At 41.2% G+C, this 23003-nt stretch overlaps 1 protein-coding gene across 6 annotated transcripts in view; it reads right to left on the reverse strand.

Moving 5' to 3' along the window:
• The window catches only part of gria4b (glutamate receptor, ionotropic, AMPA 4b), a 171349-nt gene that overhangs the window by 77045 nt on the left and 71301 nt on the right, over window positions 1-23003 (reverse strand). For all 6 annotated transcript variants that reach the window (XR_013969934.1, XR_013969935.1, XM_080867374.1 and 3 more), the window contains one exon: window positions 10617-10856. Coding sequence is in view for 3 of the 6 variants with exons in the window: in XM_080867374.1 (XP_080723500.1) it covers window positions 10617-10856 (240 nt within the window). In the remaining 3 variants the exon portion in view is untranslated. The remainder of the gene's footprint in view (window positions 1-10616; window positions 10857-23003) is intronic.

Here is a 23003-nt window from a genome sequence, read left to right on the forward strand (position 1 = left end):
CTTGTTTCCTCTTCTCCATCACCGTTTCCTCTCTTCTCCTGTCCTTTTTATCGTCCTTTTGTTTCCTTTCCTCTTATGTCTGTCCTCGATACCCTTATTTATTCTCCTCTCATTCCCTCTTCCTTTTATACTCTCCCTGAACCATTTCCTGGTTTCTTTTCCTATGTTATTCCATTCTTTTTGTATTAACCTTCTTATCATCTTTGTCTGTGGTGTGTGTGTGTATTTATGGTGCACTGGAAAGCTCACAGGGACAGCATTCACTATAATCACACACACACTGTTACAGTATCCAGCCCCTTGTATCTCTGTTGCTTTGATGCAGGGAATCAGACTGGCGCTCATTGACTCAGCTCAGCCATGCGTGGGCTGATTCTACATTATAGTCAATATGGGATGAATGCCTGCTCCTGTGTGTGAGAAAAATCCTTGGGCCAGTGTGCTGCAGCCTGCACCCAAAAGCCTTCTGAAGAGCAAACACAGGCATACAGAGAGAACACTAATGCGTACGTAAAGACTTGAGCGGTGCTGACGTATCTGCACACACATTCATTCCCTCTAACAAAGATGTAAGACCTTGTGACATATTTAAGGTTTAGAAATATGCAAGTCTGCTTCATCAGAACGCATTGCTTACTCACAGTGGGACTTGGATTAATTGTGTGTATTATAATACATATGGCTGAAATTTAGAAAAAGAAATACTCTGAGGAATGGTTCCTGAGCTTCTGGTGATTCTGCATTTCTGCCTTTGCAGTCCAATGCAGAAATAAGGACTCGTGATTTTTAGGTCTGTGAAAAGTGCTTGTGCAGAAATTTGCTTTCATGCTGTACAAGGCAGGAAAACAGATTTTATATAATCAGCTGAAGGTGGTCAGGGAAATGAAGGCACAAGGAAAGCTGAAGTAAAGAAATGAAAAACACCTAAATTAAAGCAAAAAAGCTGTTTATTTGTCAATAAACAGATATTTAGACATTTAAAGTGGACGTATTAGTTTTCCAAAATTTTCTGTAATAAATATGCTGATGAAAGAATAGATTTCAAGTAACGAAGTCAGTGTCTGTACAAGTAATCCTGAAATTATATACGTTAGTAATGAGATTGTATATCACTAAATATTGCTCATCGCAGGCACATTCGCTGCTCAAATCTTCAGTTTACACTGCAGTCACACGCATCTAGAGACCGGTTGGTGACTTCCTGGCAACCCCTGGTTGCTAAGGAAGAATGAGTATTCCTTGACAGGTTGGCGAGCGTTTGCTAGCTATCACTGACTAAAAGTGGTCACAAAGAGGGTGTTGCACCAGAAACCTTGGTGTGATTGATTTTTGTGATTGTTTGCAAACACTCGTCAAGTAACTAGCAAGCGGTAGTGAAACAGAGACTGTTTGCTTTCAGGGTAAAAGTTGCTGAAACCAACATGTTTAAAAATGTGCAACATTTACTCTGAAGGTAAGAAGCTTCTGTTTCACAGTTTCACTACCACTTAGCAAGTAGTTGGCGAGGATTTGCAGAAAAGTTGGCATCTTTCATGCAAACTACTGGTGACCATGGCAATTACAAGGAGGTTTTTGGTACAGCATTGTGTACCTATTTTTGATCACTTTCACATAAGCAACCTCTGGATTATATCACTTTCCATGGCAACCAGTTGGGATAATTGACGAGTTTCTACATCTGCATGATAATTCTTTAATCACTGATTTCACAGTGACTGCCAGGAACCTCCTAGAACCACTCACAACACATTCAGGGCATACTCACTTTTCACTAGCAAGCAACGGTTACCAGGTAGTCACCAACTGATCTGTGTAATTTTTTGGTTTTTTTGGGGGGGAGTAGCCACCGAAAAGAAAAAACAGTGTCTTAAAGCCTAAAGATGAGATTAAGACAGAAGCCTGTCTGAATCTCTGTCTGAAAAAAAAAAGAAGAAGCAAAAAGGCCAAGTGTAAGAAAACAGAGATTTAAAGAAAAAAAAAAAAACCCAAACAAACTGTGAATCATGCTAAACTATTCTAGTGGTGGTCCCAAAATAAAACCACGAAGCTGGGAATAACAGCATGTAGAAGCAATAAAAACATAGTAGGTATTCTTTAAATGACAACAACATCTCAAATTGATATTACGTAGTTTGCTTCATCGACGTGTCAAAGTGATGATGTTCTGTCATTCAGACACAGGTTATATTTATCTTAATATTCCTAAAGGATTTACTCACACAACTCCAAGTCTGCACCATATAAGATCAGGAGACAGGAGTCAAAAAAGTTTGGCGTCTTCTTTAAGCTTTGGTCTCGTCTTTAGGTGAGCTGAGGTCACCAAACGAACATGAACATGATGCAGGAGTGTTGTGATTTGGCGCTATATAAATAAAATTGAATTGAATTGAATTGAATTAATAATGTCCCTCTCCACTAATGTGACAGCGTGCGTTCAGACTTGTGCTTTGTTACAAGTGAAAAAACTTTCACATTCAACACATTCTGAAGCCATCACACTGATGGAAAGCAGCTTGTGTCTGCAAACCGATTAAATTGCTGGCTGAAGCCTGATTTCAGCACCATGGACAGAGCTCAGAGCAGCGCAACTAAATCAGAAAACACATCTGACCTCCTCTCATTCAGTTTACATAACCCATAAAGTCTATAAAAAGAAAGAGTGACTAATAATTAATTGAAACATTTGGAATGCATTGCTTAGGAAGCCGTTTTGATTGATGTTTCCAATGTGTGTTTTCAAAGGCCGATGGTTTATGTTGGTCCTTTTTTTTCTTTGTTTCATTACCGAGCTGGGCATTAGAATTCTTTTACTCCAGCTGTTAGGACATTTTTATTGTCTATGATGGTTAAAACAGGACAGTTTAAACTGAAGAGAAATGCTCCCTTGGTCTGGTTTTTTGCCGCTTTATCGTAGTTTGACACAAACCAGGGATGAATGAAACGTGCAGTTGTGGATTTTACCATGCCTCGGTGTGTCTTGGTGTTTGTTATTATTGTTATTATGATCGCTGCTTTCTGATGTAACATAGGTAGGTTTTGCGATTGTCCAAATGTTCCTGGACCTTTCGCTTTCTGTGTTTCTGTCGTCTATGTTGTTCTTTTCCTTTCTTTCAGTTTTCTTTTATTTTTCTTTTAAAGGTTAGTTAAAGCTTGAAGGCTCCTCGTATGTCTTTCTTTGTTAGTTTCTTCCCTCCCCTGTTGCCTTGATTGAGTTTACCTGTGCCTTATTATCCCACTATAAAGCCTATGTGTTCTCCCTCGGGCTTTGAAAGGTCTCTCTCCGATTCCCAAGTCTGTCTTTGTGGTCTTGTTTTCACTGCTATGAAAGAAGTTATGTGATTGATCATTTTAAATGCCTGTGTATTTTTTGTTTTATCAGGGTTACTTAAAAAATAGAGACAGATTATATGAAAAGCTTTAGCAGCGCTGCAGCTTGACAAAATTTAAAACTGAATCACTTTGAGTCAATTCAGATTTGGTCATTTTGCTGAGGGCAGAGGTTTTGCATTCTTTTGTCTAACTTAATCATTTTTCACAAATCACTGTGCACACATTATTGCTACTTTCACAGTTATTTCATTTCATTTTTATTGGCCTGCATTCATTCAACTTCATGAACATGATGAATGTTACCAAAGGCCACACTTTGAATTCATATGGTAATCTTGAATGTCTTTATATATTTCAATTACATGAGAACAAAAAGCAAATAAGGAAAGAAATTTTTTTTGAATGTATCCGGGATGATTTTACAGTCGCAACACACAAAATAAAACTGTGGCTTTCCTTAGCTGAGGCTAAATATCAGTGGGGTTTATTTCAGGGAGAAACGGGGTGACTTTGTGAGAGAGGCTGGATTTTGTTTGTTCACAATATTTATATATAACTGCAGGAGGGACACTGTTTGCACAGAAAGCAAGGACATTTACAATAAAGTGTCATTTTCTACTTTGTGGACTGCTGCTTCCCCACCCATGCTGTTCATCTGTCCCACCTGCTTTTTGCTTCAGTGGGCATGCAAATTTTAACCTTGCAAAGTGTGATCGTGTTTCCGCTAATGTGTCTCTGCTGAACTGTGTGAGCAGCTTCACAAAGCCGACACGCATCTTTACGTTTATCTATAAAAGGAAGGCTGTGAAAGTGGCTTTGGATTCTTTCAAGCATTAGTTCACGATTATCTACTTATTGTAGCATGCTGGGTTTTCTCCATTTTGTAACATAAATGTGAAAAATATCTCAGGTCTTGGAATTAAATTGCTCTTTGGAAAAGATATTGTCCTGTGCAAAAGTCTTGTCCTACCCATTATTTTTTAAAGCTTCTAGCTAGAAACACCTTTGTGGAACTTGTTAAAGTGCTCTTGAGCTGTAGTTCTCTTGCCTTACTGAAGGTTTCTCAAGGTTCTTATTTTGATATTGGCTGTTTTTCACTACGTTTTTGTTCAGTCCTTACTCCTGACCACTTTAAGAGGAAAGTTAAGCCACTTAACACTGATCTACGAGTCAATGATTAGTTGAGCCAAGGAAATGTCAAAGATAGCACAGTTTGACAGGCATAAAATTATATCTTTGCACCAGTGTGGTAATTCCCAGAGACTTGTTAACCACAAACTTTGCATATTTCACATATGGTGTGCAGTGTGTCCTTAGAAATTTGAAGAAACTGGACAAAAGAATGAGAAACAGGCCTAAAAATAATATAGAGGATATGAATAGTAAGGAAAAGTTGTGTCCAGCAAATCCAGTACCTGAGAGTTCGCACTTCAGTTAAACCATTAACTGTTCACCAAAGTTTTAATTTGGTTAATTAAAAGGTCTGTCAGGTCTGTGCAGTGGTTGCAGTTATTGCACTTACAGGACCCCTTAAGTTTTAGGTCTAACCTTGCTTGCTGTGTGGCTGGAAATGGCTGTATACGTAGAAAAAACCCTCCTGTTTTACTGAGAGGACAGCAGGGTCAGCTGAACTGTGCATTTTATGAAGTGCACCTGCTGAAATACAAGGCACATCCTGCTGCACTCACACCGGCAACATAAAAAAACCATATCCACAACATCATTTTAGCAGCAGTTCAAATTTCAAAGAAAATTTCCAAAAAAAGCCGACAGCCCTAACTTTCAGTAACAGGAACACAATGCAGACTAAAGGGCAACACGTACTGAGCAATGTTTTCCAAGTGTGTCTGCAGAGTTTTAGACATCCGTCAGTCATCTGTCACCCGGAACAGATACGCTTGTGTTTCTGCAAACACAAACAATCCACATCAACTCTGACAGGCGTGCATGTGTCACATGCTAATATGATACCCTCTCTAATCATCTTATTCCATAGTCTTTTGTGTTGTGAAGCATGTATCCAGCATTTTTCACAAAGGCATCCAGTATGGCTGTGTTAAATCTCTACAGGAAGACAAATTCTCAGCCTTGTTTGGCATTGATCTGGGATCACCTGTATTAATTATCTGAATACCGATGGGTACTTTAAAAATCACCTGCTTTTTAATGTTATCAGCACAGTGAAAGGCTGTTTTCGGTTTTCATATTTGTAGGAAGGGTAGGCAAATTGATCCAAATATCAACAGTACCATTTCTTGTATTGCATCGATACTTTAGGTTTAGTTGCTCCCCTCTATGTCCAGGACGTTGCTCCAATCAAATCAAAAAGTAGACATCTGTACACACTTTGCTCCTCCCCCTTCTCATTTGTCACTCCTGCAGTGAGTTAGGGAAAAAGAGCATCCTGTCGAGATATTTTATAATGAAAACACTGGAAAAAGGAAGGAAATTCTCTACTGTGAGAACAACGATTTCTAAAAACACATGGAAAAAAAAACAAAACACAGAAAATAACTTTTTCTCCCAAAACGAGAATGTGAGCTGTGGATTGGTTGCTGCCAGGTTGCCTTGTGATTGCTCCGGAAGACACTGACTTCTTCGCAAAGACTCGCTTATTATTCGCCTGATGTGAAATGGAGAACATTTACCTTCAAAGTAAAAATTGGGCCCCACTGAGCCACACTTTTCAAAAGGCACAACTTTTACGTCGACCTCTTCCATGGAAAACTAAAGGAAACTTTTGCAACGTGCCACCAGAGCAATTGCCAGGAGATATTTGGTGCAGCATATGTGTCTTTGCAACCACTAACCAACTGACTGGGGAAAATTCAGTTTTCCCTAAGGACTCATGGTTGCCAGGCTTGAGAGACCTACTACATCTCTCAGTGCTCGATGGATAAACATGAATTGGTGAATTCGATGCTGAAAAATGACTGACCAACCAGGAAACAGAACGTCCATAGACATCAGGTGCTTCAAACCAAAAAACATTGTAACGCAAGAAAAGTCTGGACCTCACACATCACAGCCCATCAACCTGCAGCATTCAAATGGAAATTTTTGTTGCTGTTTTAACACTGCTCATTAGTATTCATTTTCACAGTAGCAAAGAACTGCTTTCACTCAATAATAATGGATTGGATTTATATAGCGCTTTTCAAGGCACCCAAAGTGCTTTACAATACCACTATTCATTCACTCTCACATTCACACACTGGTGGAGGCAGCTACAGTTGTAGCCACAGCTGCCCTGGGGCAGACTGACAGAAGCGAGGCTGCCATATCGCGCCATCGGCCCCTCTGGCCAACACCAGTAGGCAAGTAGGGTAAAGTGTCTTGCCCAAGGACACAACGACCAGGACAGAGAGCCCAGGGATCGAACCGGCAACCTTCCGGTTACAGATGCGATTCCCAACCCCCTGAGCCACGGTCGCCCCATGAGGTTATAACAACATCCTAACCTTCTAGTAGGTGATTGTCTTCACCTCTTGGTGATTTTTATGCCACTGATACTGAAATTGCATGTTATCTTAATTCTGGTCTCAATGATCCTGAGCTTGAAGCCAGACCGAAGCTCCAGAAAACACAGAAAAGCCACGTTTTGTGTCCTCAGCCAGTCTATAGGGCAGCAAAGTCGTACAGCTGGGAACCTTTGTGGTTTTGGAGGATACTTGATCAGATACATGCCGGTTTTGTTGAGAGGAGTGGAGGCTTTTTATCCAGTCAAGCATGTATGACTTCAGATAAGAAAAAGAAGGAGGGAATGAGTTGTTCTGAAAGGACGCCATTCCCATATCATCCTCACTCTGCAGCCCCTGTATAGCCAATCTGCTCAAACAATCACTGCAGCAGAGAGAAAGAATGAAGTCCTCTGACTACCTTCTGGAAAATGTATGAAAGCGAGATGTGGAGATGTGATCCAAGCAGCAGTCCATATCCATTCTGTCTTGTAATGGAAATGCGACACGGTGGGGTGAAAAAGTAGAAACTTATTGACTCTGTCGGTGTGTATGTGGTGACTGAGAGGCAAAGATCGGGTGGGTGAAAGAAAAAAAAGGAGGAATATGGGAAAAAAGAGAGAGACATGGAAGAGTGAGAAACATATACATGAGCTCGCTTCCTCAGGTGGGGAACTGAGCCAGAGGGAGAGAGGTCCAACAATGTCCACAACACTTCCAACAGCAGCTGCACTGCAATATTGATCGCTCGAGGGCCACAAGACATACTGAGGACAAAAAACAGCCATTATTTCAGAAGCACATCCATTCACACCTTACTGTTCGCCACGCAGGGGGCATGAGGAGAAAACATAGGAGATATGATTGAGACCTCAGAGATTTCTTTCTGATAAATGTTACTGCCTCACAAAACAACACTTTGTGCACATCTCTGTGTACACAGAGCATGTTTGCATGTTTATTTTTATTTACCTTTCCAAATTTTATTTAAATGTAAGAAATATTTTTTGTTTTAATTATGCATTACTTTATTTTCTTATTTTTCTGGCTGCTGCAGCTGACCATCTGCCTTTGTCTCCCCCCCCCGTAGTATTCCCCTCTGTAACATGCTCTGCATTTCCTTCTTCACTACATCCATGAATCTTCTGTGTGGTCTCCCTCTTAGTCTTTCCATCCTGCCTAGGCAGCTCCAGCCTCAAAACCTTTTTCTAATATATCCAATCTCTCTCCTCTGCACATGTCCAAACCATCTGAGCCTTGCATCTCTAACTTTATCTGTAAACTGCTCGATCTGAGCTGTCCGTCTGATGTACTCATTCCTAATCTTGTCCATTCTGATTGCTCTTCAGCTCTGCCACCTCCAGCTTGGCCTATCATCTGTTTGTCAGTGCCACCATCTCCAAACCATACACCATAGTCACCTTCTGTCCTTCTGTCACAAATCACCCCTGACACTCACCTTCACTGCACTCTCTTCTTCACCTCTCTTGTGCACTATCTGTCCCTTTGGCTGGTTCATCGCGGATGTTTAAATCTTTCCATCTTCTTAACACGTTTCAGCTCTATTCATAATCATCCCAACCAGCTGCACATCCTTTCCAACTCAATCTCTCTGTAACCAGTCGATACAAGTACTTTTCTTCTTCAAGTCCAGAATCAGATATGACTAATCACAAGCTTTTTTTGGTCTTTGCCTCCTCTCTCCCTGCTGTAGACCTAACCTCCCAGTAATCCTGTCTACCTTCTTAATCCACCTGACTATCCCACTTTTTCTTTGCTAACCTCTTCCTCTGGATATTTCTTGAACTTTCACATTCTACCGCCAAGTCTGTTTGTCCTATTTCCTCTGTAATAGGACAAACACTCTCTTGGCGTATCATTCTTCCTTCTTCAACTTCCACCATTTAATCTTTGCCTCCATCTTCACTCATTTCCTCTTCTTGATGTCCAAAGTCATCCTGCAGACAATCAAGTCTCTCCAATTGCACCTTCTGCATGTATTCACCTTCATCGACCTTTCTACATCACCCTATGTTGCTCCCTCTTCTTGAAGCATGTGTTCACCGCAGCCATTTCCATCTTTTGAAAAATCCACTACCATCTGTCCTTTCATATTGTCCTCCATTGCACCGACACAAGACCTCCTCATCACCTCTGTCCCCTTCCCCCACATGTCCATTAAAGTCTGCTCCAATCACCACTCTCTCTTACTCCAGAAATCCTCTTTCTCTTCTAACTAACATCCATGAGTGAAAAATGCTGTGGTAAGAACAAGGTTTATTGGCATATCTAAGAGAACAAAGAGCCACTTTCACGCTGCAGGAACTTCTATATTGTTCTAATAACTGCAGGAGATAGTCCCCCGTCTTTTTTATGTGTCTGGACTGCAGCAACTGGGGACCAGTGTAGTTCTTAGAAACTGTCTCTTTTAGCTTCTACTACAGAGGTAGATTTCCAAGATAAGAGAAACCTCGAGTGACACAGATGTACTGCATTTGGTCATAAGCAGACTCCTGAAATGAACACTGCCCCCCTTCCACGCCATTACTCCATTCACACTCTAATTATTATTATCATCTGCTACTACAGCATCTAATTTGTAAAGATCTACCTGCAATATTTACACAAAGAACTTCAACTCATTTTATTTCATTTTCTTCTTTGCAGCTTATTTATTGCATCTTTTCATTCTTGCACTTTTATTTTATTAAAATTGAATTATTTGATTTTATTTCTCGTTTCGTGTGGAAGACTGGAAAAAGAGGCTGAACAAATCATCACGACAGTAGGTGATGTTGCATCACAGGCCACTGCTCAGCTATTGTAACACCTCCATTATTACAAAGCCTGCAATTCCAGTATTTCAGAAGCTTCTCATTATTTTGGTGCGAAGGACAGAACAGCGCAAACACTAAACAGAAAACAAGCTTAGAAGATGTTTAGCTCTCAGCAGATCTCTCCTGTGGGTGGATCTGTAGTTTATTGTGAAAGTAGCTAATGTGGTTGTAAACCGAAAGTAACTTTGTATCTGTAATTACCTGAATTTGGAAAGAGTAATGGTTTAATGAGTTATAGATAAATGTAATGCAATTATAGTAATGTGTTGCATTGTAATAAATTACCCTCCAACACTCATCCTGTTTTTTAATCGCTGTAGCTCCAATGAGATCCCTTAGGTTTGCACATCCAGCCACAAATCTAATGCAGGTCATATTCAAAGCTTACCTCCTTCGTGAAGACAATACTTCTTCAATTCTCTGGGGGTTAAAATCATTTGGATATGGTTGCAGTACTTAAAAACTCTGTCTGCTTTATTAAATGTTGATGCATTTGGTGATGAAATAGGTTCATGGCTTTTCCTCTCTGTGTTTGCACAGTTGTCTGAGATGATCTGTATATCATCAGCTTTCAGGACTGTCTTGCTTTTACTTTGAAGCAGCACTTGTTTCTTCATATTTCTACCCAACCTCTCATTTTTTTCCCTCAAGGACTCACTTATGTTTGATTGCAAGTTGTTTCTGTAGTCCGATAACTTGTAACGCTGTCAAGCAAAGCACCTTTGTGCAGTATATCTAAGATTTTCATTTACTGGAAAGAACTCATTTTCAGTGTATGTGAATGTAATGATTTTCTGGTGAGGGGAGCAGATTCACCGATTTCAAAGGAAAGTTCGCTGAGATCAACTGATGATGCATTTAAAAAGGTTTTCTGTTAGATGAGAAACACATTAATGTACAGCATGCTCACAAGCTGGCACAGAATCCACGAAAACATCTCCAATGTGTGATTAAGCTGTCAGAGTGAGAGGTGTTTATTTTCATCACCCACCTCGGTCTGTGTCGTACAGGAAGACGAACTTGTTCCAGTCGTAGTGGTCGAGGAGGGACAGGAGGGCCCCACGGATCGACGGCCGGAGCTGCAGGGTGAACTGGCTCTCGCCCTCGGTGGGGAAACTCGGCGTGATGAGGGAGATGTGCAGCGCGCTGCAGAAGGACGTCAACGTGTGGACCGAACGCTTGTCGTACAGGCCGAAGATGGCGAAGACACCGCGGGAGTACTGGGAGCAGACTGCGGAAGGAAACAAGAACATAAAAATTAATTGGTACCATAAATTTGAAGTAGCTTGAGGTAATGGGAATTGAGAGAAAAAAAAAATAACATGTCAAGGTTTTATATAGTGAAAAAAGAAGTGAAATGAAGTTTAAGTTCTTTTCAGGCCTTTAGTTATACTGAATATTGTCAAGAAGTCGCCAACTAATGATTTATTTTTATATTGTTATGATAACATATACACAAGTAGTGACAGTTTTCTTTTTCTTCTGGAAATACCAAGTGCACAGTTGGTAATTCTCTTTGGGTTTGGGACCCTTTTCACATTGTTTACAGCCATAGACTGTATATAAAAGATAGCTGCAGCCACTTGACATCACCATTTTGGTTACTTGTGTGTTTGCCGTGAGCCAGAAGTATCCAACTATGGTTTTTCAAATGCTAAGTTAGCAAAATGCATCCATAAACAGTCCGGGTACACACACAGATAAATCCTAATTTATTGGTAACATAATAAAAGACTTTCAGTCACAAAACTGGAACAGAAACTGCTTAGACCCTTAAAAATGCTTTACCAATGCAAAGGGAGTGAAGGGACTTTTATAAGCATTCAAAGTAGAAAGCATTAAATTCAAGCCTTAACAAAGCTTAATCAGACGAGCAGGGGCGGGGTTATTATTTAAAAAAAAAGGAAAGGCATTTAGTATTACTGGGGTCGGCCTGCATTCAGCTTCATCATCCCTCTGGGTTCCCTGTTAGCTTTGTGTTAGCATGCTGTCTGTGCAGATTTTCGCAAAGAGCCGAAGTTGTGTTGCTTTTGTTTTACCCTGGATGCAGTTTGAACTTTACCATCACATTCTTGACCTTTTGTGCAATAAAAGGAATCTTTTATTCTCCACTCCTGAACAGCTGTAGGACCGCTCCACCACTTTCCTCCTCCCAGATACAAACTGAAATCAGCTGATTGTACCACACGTGCGTTTTTCTTTCCATCTACCTGGAGCGCAGGTAACTGATGAACCTTTGGAACGTGAGTAACAATATAATTGTAACTGCTGAATTTAGCACTGTAAAGTGTGGTTACACTGAAAGGAGTTTCACCCAAAACTGCAGGTGAGTTTAAAAAAGATTCACCCATGAAGTGGAAAATGAGCCACAGAGACTAAAACCAGCATTTGTGACAATCTGTAAAGATGATTATTTCTGATCTAAGGAACATTATAACACAGGAGTCTATAATAACTTTATTAATAATAACTTTTTTATACAGCACACACACTTACAAAAGGCCAACAGCTGTTATATGGTCTTAGTGGCTCTGCTATATATGCAGGAGCTCGGTCATGTGGGGCTTTATATGTATAAAAGTTTTAAATGTCTTGTCTTTCTCCCTCACCCCCAATCAGTAACAGGAGGTGGCTGCTGGTTTTGCCCGTTTCTTCTCTGTAAAAGGGAGTTTTTCCTTCCCACTTTTGCCAGGTGCCTACTCATAGGTTGTGGGGTTGTAGGGTCTTTATTTTATGATACTAAGCACCCAGAGGTGACTGCTGCATCCTGGACGAGTTACAGATGGGCTAAGGAAGACTAATAAATGTAAAAAGTGAGTTACAAACATCAATATGGAGGAAAATAAAGTGTGTCTACAGGGACTGACTTTCTTTTGTACTGAGCATCAAGTGCTCACAAAAGGAACTTTAGTTTTTGATACTTTTTCACTGGCTTTTGTTTTTAACCCAGAGCCCAGAGCTTCCTCAGACCCTGGATCTGTTTCACACGAGGGGAGAAAACTAGGGCAACTCAAACACAATGCATTGATGAACTAGTTTTTTGAAATATATTTTTCTCACAACAAATATCAAGTGTACAACAAAGGATTTTGTCACGCTGTGTATCAGTTCATTTTTCCTTTATTCGGCACATTCGTCACTATGATAACTTCATTATTTAGCAGCATAAAAACAACATGCAATGAGGGCTCATCTCCAGAGAAACACATCTTAAATCATTCAAGTCCCACGCTCACAGGAAGCGATATTTTACAAGAACCGAGCGCTTAATATGAGCAGTGATAGCCATCGCATTTAACTAAGACCTCGCTGCTTTGAATGACAATTGATCGGTGGGAAATGTGGTGCAAAAATCACCACGGCAATAAGCGCTTAGCACCATGACTGGCGACAAAATAACAAACCATTATCCCGCTGATTACCACTTTAAATCCTTTCAAGAGAGCCACTGAATGCAGCAAACAGAGATCAAAACCAAACACGTCCGTTTCCTCTGATGCTTTCATCTAAAAAGGCTGTTCCCGTCTCCCATTTAAACAGCAAAACAACAGTACCAACAACTAAATCACTCCCCTTGCTGTTGTTTAGATATATTCTAGAGGACATATTCCCCATTAACAAAACACATCATGCTCATGCTGCTCTGCTTTCATGGCATAAAAGCAGCACCAACTGAACCTGCGTCTGTTGTGTTTATTGGTCAGACTTTGAATTAAATGGAACGCCTGCATTTGCATACACAAGCTGTGCTATACACACATATACACAATGTGTCCTGCTTGAGGAAATCTTCTCATTATAGAAAGGTTTGGCTGTCTACTAGAGCTGTACTATAATTGCCCACTTTCTGCACACACGGAACAACAACAGAGAGTAAAGATAATGAGCGTCCTCTGCCAGTTTCCGGGTGCGAGGAGAATCAGAGTGAGTGGCGAACTGAAGGAAGAGCTCAAGATGTTCCCGTTGTTAAAGGAAAACTGGGGGTGGGGAAGTAAACAAGAGAGCTGCTTTACTGACTAACTCATTGTTTCTATGCAGAGAGTGCAGTGCGCTGCTGTTGAGACAGAGGGGGAGAGAGAGTGTGCATATTTCTAATCTTCCTCCCTCAGTGAAACAAACAAGGCGGCAGTAAAAAAACTAAAAGGAAAGTCACTCTTCTTCTACACACAATTATAGTCCACAGAGGTGCTGGGAACTATACTACCAGGGGGAAAAACAGTCAAGACTGTACAGTAGTTCGCCTTCAGGGATTTCAGCCAGAATGACTTTAGGAAATAGTCAGGTGAGGCCATATTCAGAGTGACAGTTTACACTGGAAGCAGCTTGTGGGATAACTGGGCCGTTCACTCAGGAAACTGGAGTTTGTAGCGTTTCTCAGTCTTTTCAAACTTAGCTGACTCGTTTCCAGAGGGAATTTGTTAGATTTAGGCAGCTAAAACCACTACTTAGCCCTAGTCATGAAAGCCTCGGCCTAGGAAAAATGTTCCTCGACCGTTTGGTGGCGTTAAATGGTTGGAACTACCACAGCTGCAAACACAGGCCAAACTGCTCAAAGAGTGGAACTGTGAGGAGTGCCATGCAGGCTTTTAAGTTTCACTACTACTCGATGGTTAGTTGGCCATTGTTTGCAGACGAATCGGGAACTTCCATGCAAACTATAGATGACTGCGACAATCTGCTAGCAATCAATGTTTTGCAACCAACTTGACCCTGCGATAGCCAGCAACCTGTCAGGAAATACACATTTATCCCTAGTGACTGGAGATTGGAGCCACGTTGGAAGGTCTTGAAGGCAAAATGTATTTTTGTGTGAGCACGTAGAGGGATGCATTAAGACAAACGGTGGGTGAGTTAGGGTTAGTGTTTTCCATGTAATTTTGAGAATCAGACACTTAATTTCCTGCATTCTGGAGAGCTTTAAATAATTATTCTCAACTTTTCTAAATGAAAATGATCATTGTTGTGTCAACATCCAAGTGATTTCCAGCATTTAGTGTGGCATGTTGATACAGTCACTCCAATCACCTCATACAGTGGGGCAAAAAAGTATTTAGTCAGCCACCGATTGTGCAAGTTCCCCCACTTAAAATGATGACAGAGGTCAGTAATTTGCACCAGAGGTACACTTCAACTGTGAGAGACAGAATGTGAAAAAAAAATCCATGAATCCACATGGTAGGATTTGTAAAGAATTTATTCGTAAATCAGGGTGGAAAATAAGTATTTGGTCAATAACAAAAATACAACTCAATACTTTGTAACATAACCTTTGTTGGCAATAACAGAGGTCAAACGTTTACTATAGGTCTTTACCAGGTTTGCACACACAGTAGCTGGTATTTTGGCCCATTCCTCCATGCAGATCTTCTCGAGAGCAGTGATGTTTTGGGGCTGTCGCCGAGCAACACGGACTTTCAACTCCCGCCACAGATTTTCTATGGGGTTGAGGTCTGGAGACTGGCTAGGCCACTCCAGGACTTTCAAATGCTTCTTACGGAGCCACTCCTTTGTTGCCCAGGCAGTGTGTTTTGGATCATTGTCATGTTGGAAGACCCAGCCTCGTTTCATCTTCAAAGTTCTCACTGATGGAAGGAGGTTTTGGCTCAAAATCTCACGATACATGGCCCCATTCATTCTGTCCTTAACATGGATCAGTCGTCCTGTCCCCTTGGCAGAAAAACAGCCCCATAGCATGATGTTTCCACCCCCATGCTTCACAGTAGGTATGGTGTTCTTGGGATGCAACTCAGTATTCTTCTTCCTCCAAACACGACGAGTTGAGTTCATACCAAAAAGTTCTACTTTGGTTTCATCTGACCACATGACATTCTCCCAATCCTCTGCTGTATCATCCATGTGCTCTCTGGCAAACTTCAGACGGGCCTGGACATGCACTGGCTTCAGCAGCGGAACACGTCTGGCACTGCGGGATTTGATTCCCTGCCGTTGTAGTGTGTTACTGATGGTGACCTTTGTTACTTTGGTCCCAGCTCTCTGCAGGTCATTCACCAGGTCCCCCCGTGTGGTTCTGGGATCTTTGCTCACCGTTCTCATGATCATTTTGACCCCACGGGATGAGATCTTGCGTGGAGCCCCAGATCGAGGGAGATTATCAGTGGTCTTGTATGTCTTCCATTTTCTGATGATTGCTCCCACAGTTGATTTTTTCACACCAAGCTGCTTGCCTATTGTAGATTCACTCTTCCCAGTCTGGTGCAGGTCTACAATACTTTTCCTGGTGTCCTTCGAAAGCTCTTTGGTCTTGGCCATGGCGGAGTTTGGAGTCTGACTGTTTGAGGCTGTGGACAGGTGTCTTTTATACAGATGATGAGTTCAAACAGGTGCCATTCATACAGGTAACGAGTGGGGGACAGAAAAGCTTCTTACAGAAGACGTTACAGGTCTGTGAGAGCCAGAGATTTTCCTTGTTTGAGGTGACCAAATACTTATTTTCCACCCTAATTTACGAATAAATTATTTACAAATCCTACCATGTGAATTCATGGATTTTTTTTTCACATTCTGTCTCTCACAGTTGAAGTGTACCTCTGGTGTAAATTACTGACCTCTGTCATCATTTTAGGTGGGGGAACTTGCACAATCGGTGGCTGACTAAATACTTTTTTGCCCCACCGTAGGTGCAGCCAGCCTCACTAGGTTTGAACCTTGGACTTAACGTGCTGCGGCAGTGCAAACGCACTGACAAGATTGCATGTTCCTTTCTCAAGGCATAAAACAAAGGGGGGAGTTGATATTTACATAGTAAAAAAATAATCTCTTATATCTTTGAAATGAACTGACTGTGCCTTTGTTTAGAAAACAACACAACTTCTGTTTTTCACTCTTAAAAGTAACCACACCTGTGAACACTGCTGGGGCTTGTGTACACATAGCTTTTGCTCTGTTTAGTAAATGTGGATATATATGATCAGCCTGAGTCTGCAGTGGTTTCCTCCCTCAGCCTAAAGACTGCACGTTAGGTTCTCTGGTGATTCTAAACAACCGTAGGCCTGAATGTGAGTGTCCCTGTGTTTGGTCTGTGATGGACTGGAGGCCTGTCGCCCCGTGTCAGCTGGGATAGGGCTTGGCCTCGCTGTGACCCTCGGTTGGATAAGACTTTTAAAAAATTGACGAATGGATAGCTGGAGACATCAGAGTGTAGCTCATTCAGTTGTTCCCGCCTGGCGTCAGGGTACTTTTGTATCTTTTCTTTGTGGAGGTAACCCCTCGCTTCACTTTATGATAAATATACGTTAAGGCCCTTTGGACTTTGGTAAGTTTCAACAAGATTTATGCTTACTGTGCACAGTCCTCTAAGAGAAAGAGTGAGTGGGCAAATTCATGTTTTCTAAATATTAGAGAGGACATGTCCCCTGTGTCCTGTCCTGCCCCCACCCCCAAATCCATGTCTATGCCTTAAGGCACCCCACATGATGTAACTTCACTGTTAAAGTTTGCTTTTCCCTGAGTCATGACTGACTCATTTAAAATCAGTTTCGGTGTTGGGCGGGAGGGCTAAATTATTTTATCTCCACAGATTCAGAGAACTGCACTTGGCCAAATGAAACCCAAGCCTTTCAGTGTTTTTGCAGTAAAATATTCTCTTAAAGTAACTTCAATTTTGCACTGTTAATGAAAAGAAGGAAGGGGCTTTCAGCATATGCAACAGTAATGCTACTTTACAGGCCGTCTGAAGTTCTAGTTGAATGTGCAGACAGGTTCGGGAATGCAGCTTTCCGTCGTTAGATTAGGAGGCCTGTGTCCGACCAATTTAGCCTCCAAGCCTATGAGCGGGCAGAATGGTGTATGTTTTTGATTGACAGCTGAGCCAGCAGGAGCGCTGACATCAAAACAAACCTGTACTGCAAAGTAAGCACTCAAGCCAAGAACAGATGGCTCATTTTTAGAGATGGTGCAAAAGAAAAAAGACCACAGAGCTGAAATTATGGATGCTTCTATTTTTCGTTTTTTTTTTTTTTTAGCTGATCAGCTTTACTGACACTCAGCTCAGTTTGACCTCTGAGGATATTTATTTAATGTTTAACCAACCAAAAAGCCAAAACAAAAATGAACCATAGATTAAATATGTAGAAAGAGAGGTAAGAGCTGCGGGAGGAGGGTTGTCTTCTTTTAATTTGAGGGTTGTTTTGTGTTTGTTTGTTTGCCTTAACCTGAAATCTTCCTAAGCTATCTTCCAGGTTTGCTTTTCAAAGCTATTAGCATTTCCTTCAGCCAACAAAAGCTCAGGTTTCGGATCATTTTTATGTATTTAGAGAAGATCTAAACATTGGAGGGGAAAAGAAAGAATAATTACATTTTACATAGCCTGATTGCAGCAATGTATCACAGTGCCAAATATCTCCACTTATGGCCACAAATGGTCCTTTAAGACCACACAGTTATTAACACCTACTGTGTGTCTCCACATTGAAGGATGGGGGCAAACAGGGAGAGAGGGAGAGAGTCCACTCAACCAAGAAAGGAGTGCAGAGGTTGGAAAATCCACACAGCCCACTGATGTCCCCTCCAGGGATAGGATGACATCAGCGCACGCAGAGATACACAAGCACACACACACGCACACACTTCACTGAATCCTGAATATATGTCAGCCCGCACCCACGCTGTGCATGGCGAGCTGCTGTTACGCAGAAACACCAGATTGAATAACAACACATTAGTATGTATGTAAGTAAAGCTGCTGAAATTAAAACCGTCTCTGTCTCCAATTACTGCCTGTTTTCATTAGAGTTCAAACAAAACTAACAGTATTACCACTGAAATGCTACTATCACATACAGTACATGGACTACGTAAATACTGAACTCAAATCCTTTTGTTTTATGTTTAACACATTTGTGGGCAAAGATTTGTGTCCCTGTTGACTGAATATTAAAGCTACAGGACAAAAAGACAGAATTCAATTCAATTTGATTTTGTTTACATGTCACCAAATCACAATAACGGCTGCCTTAAGGTACTTTATGTTGTAAGGTAAAGACTGCAATAAAACAGAGAAAACCTGAACAATCAGATGACGCACTATAAGAAAGCATTTGCATTAACAGGACCATGCTCAGGAAGGAGTAGCCATCTTCCACGACTTCAGCATTAAGACTGTTTTAAATGCTTGTTTTCTACTCTTGGTTCTGTATAAGATCAGTGAAGGTTGATTTCCTTCATATAGTTATCTCAGGCACAGGCCTAGCAACAATGGTTGCTAGGGAAAACTGTATATTATAAAGGCTGGGGAGTTGTTGATCCCTATGTGAAACCAATCGGCCAAACGATGTATAGCATTCGCCTCCTCCCTGCAATTAGCACATTTTAAAAGTTGCAACTTTTATTTTGAAGGTCAACAGTCTAAGTCTCCCTATTTGCACCTAGCTCTTTGATTGTTGGAAACCAATTATCAACCACTCAGGGAATTCACTTTTCCCTAGCATTTTTTGTTGCCAGGGTGTTGCTGACCAGTCTGTAGGTTTCTGTGTCTAAGGCCTAAGATACACAGCACCACCCCTCTGCTATTTAAAACTTCTGTTTACACTCAGGAGCCAATAATAAGAAAGTTAACTTGTTTTCTTAGGGTTAGGGGTTAGGGTTAGGGGTTAGGGTTAGATATCATCATTTATTTGTTAATTTATTGATTGTCTTTTGTACTATTAACCTAAACCTATTTCCCTGTTTTAGTGGAGTAGAAGTAAAACCAGAAATAATGTCCTCTCTACCCTATTAAAGGAAAACTCTTCCAGGCACAAATCATTTTTAAAATCATCATCAAAAACATCAACGGAAGGCTCAAAAATCCCAAAGCAGCTGCCCGTTTGGCAGTCTTTCAGACGTGCTACCTCTGATGCTGAAATATTCCACACGGTTTCTCACTATACATCCTGGCCAACTGTGAGAATAACAAAGCACTTCCTTTTATTATTTTTTCCCTTTATTATTCCCATTCACTTAGAATCTGCCAACGGGATCACCGTGTCCAGGGAAGCTCTGGCAGAGTGGAGGGCACAATATGGGTGTATGCCACATGCCACATGGCAAATAATGAGAATCATTCATTTCATTAAAGAAGATTGCCTCCACACTGAACATGGAATCAATCAAAACCACAAACAGATAGAAGCCTGGCCTACGCCTGCTCATCCACTGGGATCTCTACTATCTGTAGTGTGAGGATTCTGGATTTCTGGCAAAAAAAAAAAAAAAAAAAAAGCCTGTATGATAACAAACATTCAGATAGTTTGTGCATTACCATGGAAGTGTCTCATTGGCCTGAAAGTCAACCAAAGTTGAAGAACTACTGCTGGCCAGACAAAGAGCAAGCAGTCCTGCTGGAGTCACTCTGGGATCGCATTAAGAGATAAAGCTGAGAGAGCATAAACCCACAAAAGAACTGAGGCAAGTTTTCTGAGTTGCTTGGAAGAAACTACATGCATCACCATGAAAAACTGTAGGAACCTATAACAGAGTTGGTTTTATTTTAAAAGTAAAGATATAGCAACTTTACTGCACTCTGACGTTAACCTATAAATAACACTGCCTCAGTTTTCTTTTCGTCTTTCTTTTAGTACTCCCGCAACGTACTCTGCAGAAGCACATCCTCTGAAGAATGAGATACTCGTGTTTTATGTGTTTAACTAGCACAGCCTGGAACAGACCACAATGCTTCATTTACAACCTTTAATACTGTTACTGATTTTCTAAACAATGTTAAAGTCTGAAGTAATTGAGATTATGAGCCCGAAAAACAATAAAAATCTCAGGCTCCATCTGCACTAAATGACTTCTGAATGCTTGCTTTCTGACAGGTTTTTCTAAACCTGGCTCTGTATGATGTCAGTCTCAGATGTTGCCCTCTCAAGCATACAACTCTGTCTAAAATGACCTCTCAGGCACACACATGAGGCAACGAATAAAACATACGGAGCTGGAAACGAGTGTTATGTAGAGCCATTATGTAGAGCTCAGTATTTTTATATCATAAATAGATTAAATAACTTCTTCGAACTGCAACTCAAGGAACTGTACCATGTCTTTAGGATTCTTTAGCCCACTGGTTTCATTTTAAGGCTTTTGGGTGCTCTCCTCAAAGTCCAAACTCCACCCTCACAGACATATGTATCGCATCAAAACAAAGCCAACAAGAGGGTGTAGACTGGACTTACATTCATTGTCAGATTGGGATACATATAAAAAACATAACAATTGGGAGATAGACACCTTTATATTTAATATTCTGGTTAAACGTTTGCTTTTTCATAAAGCTTATAGTTAAACTTGGATCAGGTGACTCTGAACCATCCTGTGCTTTAGGCTCAGGCTGCTGAGGGACTTCCCATGATGAACAGAGCACTTGTTCTAATGCTGCATACCATTTAATTTTGTCTTCTTCCTCTGTGTCCCCATACTGTCCTTTCATTTCTTCTCCTTCCTCTTACACCCCAGCAAGTTGCAACAGATGGCTGCCCCTCCTCCCCAAGCCTGGTTCTGCTGGACGTCTCTTCCTGTTCAAAGTGAGTTCTTCCTCCTCACTGTCGCCAAGTGATCCTTTTGTGTGTGTTTATTGGGTTTTTCTCTCTAATATTGGTCTTCACTTTACCATATAAAGCCCCCTCAGACAACTGTAGTTCTGAAATATTCCCATAGAGATAAAACTCAATTGAACTGAGCTGCCTGCTAATACAAACTCTATAAACTAATAAAAATCAGCAGTGTGTTTACAGGATGTTCAGCTGCCCCCAGGTGGCCAAAAAGATTCATTATTAAATTGTTTTTAATATCAGCATGCTCATGCATGCAGTTTGCACATTTGGTCAATCATTAGGGCACTGATTGTGTCCTGATGATTGATGATATTCCCAGGCCACAGTAGGTAGCCAAATACTCCTTACACAATGAGATGATAATGACAGATCCACCAGACCCCTGGCTGAATCTACAGGTCTGATCATCCTTGGACTTTAGACTGATGACCTGACCTGATTTTTCCATTTGGCAAGTCCCTGGGTGGGCTAATGGGTACATTAATCTTTAATTTCTACGGCATATAGGAGGTATAATGCCAAGTGAATCTGCTCACACAGGATCAAAGTAAGCAAGTTAATGGAGTTACACACTGCCATCTTGTACTTCGTGCTCCTTAAGTCCAATTAAGCATTTCCAGCTTCTCTCTAATTTATTATTACATCATACAAAACAAGTAAATTAAGGGGCAGTTATACCATTTGGCTCCCTTTTTGTGGCATTCCTAACTTCTGAAAAGCTGCAACAAAATGTGACTATTTTAAAGCACCTGAAACACACACAGAAAAAAGAATTTAATTTCACAAAAATGTCAAAAGGACTTGTACTCTGTCTGCGATGTGACAATTCTCGTGTGTTTTTGAGACACTCAGAGCAGGCTTGCTGCAGCGCAAAGACACCACAGAGGCCAATAGTAGCAATCCATCAGAGTCAGGCTGCATCAAACTGATTGCTCTATATGACCCAGTAGTGATGTGACAGCAGTAGTACTGACAGTGAGGGGGCGGCCGCTAGTGACAGGCCGGCCTCCTGGACTGGTCCATTTAGTCCCACACCAGCAGTGACCCTGAAACAGCATCCGCTGGCCTCACACTCCACTGCACAAACAGGTCAGAGTACACCCACACACACATATATACACACACATTCAGTGCAGCTCAGTCTGATCAATGGGCCAGACCTTCTGCGTGTGACACACTAACTGAGTGATGCACCAGAAGCTCTCCCGTCATTTTACATAACACTCATCTGAATTTAACTTATATCATCGCTTCTAGCTGAAGTGCATCCTCTGTAGGAATCATCTCAAACTAACCTCATCCAGCAGAGATGAGCAAAAGGCCTACTCACTACCGCTTTCCCAGTCTGCTCCTATCGACTGGCAGGACGCCGGGACGGTAAAACTGCTTTGTCATCAGTGCTCTGTGTAAATCAGTGGACGGCTGAATATGGTCTACTGCCATGGACACACTTTCCCCTTGGTCCCGCAGGTGTCAGGCCCCACTCGCAGCACAGGGCCGTTTGATGATGACTGCCTCCGACCTCTGGCCCATCAATATATCGATCGCAGCTCCACAGAACAAACCTCCATTATTTACCACTTGTGCCAGAGCAAAAACATCCGAGGTTTGGGAGTCAATTTACTGAATATTAATGAAAAGGTGCATTTTTCCCCACATTTATGACCAATGAGTCACAATTCTGCATGTATTTTTACATACAGCGTCAATGACATTCGTAGGTAACAATTTGTTTTAATGTTATTTTAATATGCATTAGTTAATAAGTAGTAAGGTGCTTGTAAATGTGTGACTAAATCATTGTTAAATCTATACTAACCTTTCTTTAG

This window comes from Rhamphochromis sp. 'chilingali' (assembly GCF_963969265.1).
Source record: "Rhamphochromis sp. 'chilingali' genome assembly, chromosome: 19".
NCBI classification, from domain to species: Eukaryota; Metazoa; Chordata; class Actinopteri; order Cichliformes; family Cichlidae; genus Rhamphochromis; species Rhamphochromis sp. 'chilingali'.